This window comes from Microtus ochrogaster, chromosome 6 (genome assembly GCF_000317375.1).
Source record: "Microtus ochrogaster isolate Prairie Vole_2 chromosome 6, MicOch1.0, whole genome shotgun sequence".
In the NCBI taxonomy this organism is placed as follows: domain Eukaryota; kingdom Metazoa; phylum Chordata; class Mammalia; order Rodentia; family Cricetidae; genus Microtus; species Microtus ochrogaster.
The window spans coordinates 40,653,940-40,659,193 of NC_022013.1; the positions used below are offsets into that span (position 1 = coordinate 40,653,940).

At 45.3% G+C, this 5,254-nt stretch overlaps 1 protein-coding gene across 1 annotated transcript in view; it reads right to left on the reverse strand.

Annotated features, from left to right (window-relative positions):
* Window positions 1-3,949: 3,949 nt before the first annotated feature.
* Dnase1l3 (deoxyribonuclease 1 like 3) overlaps window positions 3,950-5,254 on the reverse strand; it is a 24,579-nt gene continuing 23,274 nt past the window's right edge. The window contains exons 7-8 of the mRNA XM_005348506.3: window positions 4,815-4,911; window positions 3,950-4,558 (exon numbers count right to left, since the gene is read on the reverse strand). Of these exons, the coding sequence (XP_005348563.1) occupies window positions 4,442-4,558; window positions 4,815-4,911 (214 nt within the window). The 3' untranslated portion in view covers window positions 3,950-4,441. The remainder of the gene's footprint in view (window positions 4,559-4,814; window positions 4,912-5,254) is intronic.

Consider the following 5,254-nt stretch of genomic DNA (forward strand, 5'->3'; position numbering starts at 1 on the left):
AGAGAGAGAGAGAGAGAGAGAGAGAGAGAGAGAGAGAGAGAGAGAAAGCGAGGCAGGGAGGGAGAAAAAAAGAAAGGGATGGAGACAGACTGGAGTGGCTTTGAAAATGCCAGCTATTATTTGTGGTTTTGTCTTGAAGTCTACTTCTAGCTTGTAAAAAGCAGACCTGAGATCTCAAGTAAATGACCGTACAATTCAAAATATTTTGGCAAGCAAAAAGTGTTTGCTGCAGAAGGGTGCACAGTCAAATCAAGCAGGCAAGCACACCCTGGGTTTTTATTCCTGATGCAAACAGGCCCTGTGCCTCACTCTGAACTTGGCCTCACATTCTTACATGATTGACTAATTTATTTTTTTTAAATATAATGCTTATTTATTTATTTATTTATTAAAGATTTCTGTCTCTTCCCCACCTGATTGACTAATTTAAAGTGGTACAATTGCCTACAGAGAAACCCTGTCTCGAAAAACCAAAAAAAAAAAAAAAAGTGGTACAATTGCTAAGCAGAATACAATTTTGAGCATCAAGGGCAACCTTGAACTCATGTTTTGATTTCAAGAAGTATTCTCCCTGGAGAATTTTACGCATGCACACACACACACACACACACACACACACACACACACACACACACCATTAATATGACATTAATAGCACATTTATATGATGTCTTGTCTTTTAGTTAACTCCTCCATAGACTCAATATATCTCCCACACACAGCAACCTGTTGGGAACACAGGCTCATATCACTCAGCCAGAAGCCAAGCAAGATTGGTGAACATGTGCCAAGCAAGGAGTCCTTGGGATGCAGAGGTGTGTGTGTTTATGTGTGTGTTTGTGTGTGTGTGTGCATGCGTGTGTGTGTATGTGTGTGCATGTGTGTGCTTGTGTGCGTGCTTCTGTGCATGCGTGTGTGTATGTGTGCGTGCATGTGTGTGCTTGTGTGTGTTTGCTTGTGTGTGCATGCGTGTGTGTGCATGTGGGGGGGGTCACATTAGTATGGGCACAGATTCAGACCCTTATGCCCTCGCTTTCTTTTTTTTTTAATTTTTTTATGGTTTTATTTAACTTTATTTTATGTGCATTGGTGTGAAGGTGTCATATCCCCTGGAACAGGATTTTCAGACACTTGTGAGCTGCCATGTGGTTGCTGGGAATTGAACCTGGGTCCTCTGGAAGAGCAGTCAGTGCTCTTAACCACTGAGCCATCTCTCCAGCCCCTGCTCTCGCTTTCTTAGAGTTCCTTAATTTCCACAGTTTCTCTGAATCTAACAGGTTGAAGCCACAGTTGCCAAAGTCCCATGAATGTGATCCACAGATAAGTGACTTAGAAATGCTGGCTTCTTCGTGATAAGAAATAGGATTCAACTCAGCAGCTGATTCAGATGTGAGCTTCTGTCAGTGGCTCCGCTTTCCGTCCATACACCTGCCTGAACCTGGTTCCCTTTCCTTAATTTGGGAGGAATGGAATACGGCCACCAATTTGGCCACTGTGTGTGTATACTTATACATATACACACACGTGTGTGAGGAGGCCAGAGATCTATGTTGGGTATGATTCTCTCTACTCCACCTTCTTTTTGAGACAGGGTCTCTCACTGAACTTGGAGCTCACCAATTCAACAAGACTGCCTAGCCAACAAACCCTAGAGATGTTTCCAGCACTAGAATCACTGGCACATGCCACCATGCCCAGCGTCTTTCCTGGGTGCTGGGGATTTGAACTCAGATCCTCATGCTTGCACTGCTAGCTCTTTACAGTAGAGTCATCTCCCCCGCCCCGGCAACTGCCCTTTATACTTGCCTTCCTCAACTCAAGGAAGAGATCTGAGTGAGGGTCTCTGTGTGGGAGAAGCCCCCTCAGGCCCCACTTCCAGGGGAACACAGTGAAGGCCACTATATCAGAAACGGGAATGGAAAAGGAAGGTGCTGTTATTACAAGGACTGGACGTAATTGTATCCCCTTTTCTTGAAGCTCACTTGCCAAAATGCTTATGCTGTAGCAAAGGCAAAGCAAGGGGTTCTTGGCACCATTGGTTCTAAATAGCTAAAGGGACATAACAGGTACTTTACCATTTGGACACTGGAAAGTTTCCGGGTCTGTGAACTCAAAAGAGTGTCGACTTCTCAACAGCCTTGTCATCTCCTCCAAAGCCTCAGAGATTAATTGGACAATAGAAATCTCCACAAAATCTCCGAGGTGAATCAGCATTTTGGGGAAGATGTCTTTCCCAAGTTAACCAGGGCCCTTTTGATTTTATTCCCTTGGCAAGATGCTACATAATTCTAGTTCAAGGCTGACACTTGGAACTAGAGTGGCTCCCAAAGGCTCATGTAGAAAAGATTTGGTACCCAAACTATGATGCTGCGGGAGATGGGAATCTTGTGAGAGTTGGAGCTTGGTTAGGGGTCATGGTGAGAGAGCATGCCCTGGAAGGGAAACTGAGACACCAGTATATTAAGGGAAAAAAAGCAACTCATAGACCCATATGTACAGTGTGATACATTTTGTATTTCTTAAGATTACACATGGTACTCATTTATGCACGAACACCTTTAGAAGACCACAGAAGCTGTGTGAAAAGGTTGCCTCTGAGACAAGACACTAGGAGTAGAGTCAGAAGTGCCATTGCTTTTCACGGCTCCTGTTCATGTACAAGTAAAGAATAAAGAAAGAATATCCTGGAAAACAAAGCAAAATACACAAAAATGGGCACCCTAAACATAAGCAAAATGGTGCCACATTGCTGGTTTCCAGAGTGGCAAAGAGAGAGCAAAGCCTCAAGTCCAAGTCAGTCAATGGAACTTGCCCTTCCTGGACTTTCAGTGAGCTTCAGTGCTGGCCCCAGCACAAATACAACGTGGTAAATATTGCAAGGGAGACATGGGATATGAGACAGGGGTCACTTGGGAGAGGACAGAATGCAAGGTAGAACCTCTTCAGGGAGTTGGGGGAAGGAAGAAGAGAAAAGGGAAAAGGGGGTAGGAAGGGAAGACCCTTTTGGAGCATCCAGTGCAAAGTGAGGCATAACAGAAGACTCTTTTTTCAACTTAGCTCCAGGTGGAATGAACGCAGATGGACAATGAAATCAGCTGGGCCATTCTTAATTCCTGAGTGTGCAGGTAGTTTCGACCTATGGGAGCCATTTTATTTAGAAGCAAGGAGTGACTTAAAAAAAAAATGGTACCATGGTATCTAGAAGCAATTGCTCTTTTTTTCTCTTCTTTAGAAACCTTCATGGTGTCTGAAGACTGAGCTCAGGCCATGGCAATGACTTATGGACAGGGCTGTGGGTAGAGGTAGTCTACGAGTAGGAATGGGCTGTGAATAGGGATGGGCTGTGGGTAAGGGTGGGCTTTGGATACGGGTAGTATTGAATAGGTGTGGTCTGTGGGTAGGTGTGGTCTATGGTTAGGGATGGGCTGTGAGTAGGGGTAGTCTTGGGTAGGTGTGGTCTATGGGGAGGGGGGTAGTCTTGGGTAGGTGTGGTCTATGGGTAGGGGTGGGCTTTAGTTAGGGGTGGGCTGTGGCTAGGGATGATTTATGGGTAGATGTGGTCTATGGGTAGGTGTGGTCCATGGGTAAGGGGTGGTCTGTGGGTAGGGAAAGGATTGTGTTCTTACTTGAAAATGAAAAGGGTGACTGTTGGGAGCAGTGAGACCCCAGATCCTGAATTTCTTGTAATCCCCTGATCTGAATGCCTACAGCTGCTCTGAGCACGAGACCCTCAGGAGTTCCTGATGGCAGGAGAGTGGTTTCTGGTGGGTTTGGCTGGGGCGTGTATATCACTATATAATCTGCCCCTGAACACAATAAAGGGGGCATTCTTGGGGAATTTAAGAATGACCCATATCGCTGTCTCTCTGTCTGTGTGTGTTTGTGCATTTTAACCTCCAGCCCCCTTGCCCGAAGCTCGCGAACTGGGTGCCAGCGCACAGAGCGCAGACACGGGGGCACGGTGCACGGCAGGTGACACTGGAGGTTACTAGGTTGATTGAGTTAGGACAATGGAGCCAGGAAAACACAGTAGGAATGGCCCTCATTCTTCATTCCTGATAGATGTTACAATTGCCCAACCCCAGCAGGATGAAGCAGAGTCTGATTGAGACATCATGAGGTATGATTTGAGTCTTGACATTTCTGCTCATTTCTGGGAAACTGGAGTCTCTTGTGAGCACTGACAGCTAGGGCTGACAGCTGACATTTGACCTGCTACCTAACTAGTGGTAGGTCCCAGTGATGGTGTGGGGTCAAAGAGGCATAACAGAAGACTCTCTCCCAACTTGGCTCAAGGTGGAATGGACTCAGATAGAAAATAAAATTAGCCAGGTCATTCCTAATTCCTGAGTGTGCAGAGTGTGCAGATAGTTTAGACCTATGAGAGCCATTTTATTTAGAAGCAAGGAGTGACTTTTAAAAAAAAATGGCACCATGGTACCTAGGAGCGATTGCCTTTTTTTCTCTTCTTTAGAGCAACAGATTTTCTGTTGTTGGTGAAGGCCCTTGAAGACTGGAGTTTAAATTCAACTGGAAAGTGGTCACTGATATCCAGGGCCTAAAAGGGGAAAATAGAAATAGATTTGGGGGTTAGGGGATGCCTGGGACATATCGTGGCCTTAGAAATGACCAAATTCAGGAGTAGAGAGGGAAGATGGAATGCTGAGGTCACCAGGTAGAATTGATGAGTGTTGCTCTTGGTCCTGGGAAATTTGGCAGGCCTTCAAATCATAGAATTCTAGGTCTTTAGACTCAAGAGCACCCCTCCCAAATTTCCAGGCTGGTGGACCAGAAAGACCAGGTGGTAATCTTACCTCCTCTTCAGACAACTGATAAGTTTTCTGGAAGTCAAAGACGCCATTTGAATTGGGAACCACGGAGCTGACTATCTCTTGTCCTCGAAGCACAATCCTAGAGAGGACAAGGAAATAGATACATTAATTAGTCAAAGCTGTCAACTTCGGAGATCAAAGGGAGGGCTGACTTGGACTCTGGAATTGATTGGGCAGCCTATCCCTTTCGTGCAGTGGGTGTTCTGTGTCCACAACTAAGTTTAGCTTGCCACCTTGACTGGTTAGTTTTGGTAAACTTGTCACCAAGCTAGAAATATCTGGGAAGAAGGAACCTCACTCAAGGAATTTTCTTCATCAGGATGGCCTGTGGGCATGTCTGTGGGGGTATTTTTTTTTTATTTTATTTTATTTTTTATTGAGAAAAGGAAAAAAAACAAGTTTCCACCTCCTCCCAGCCTCCC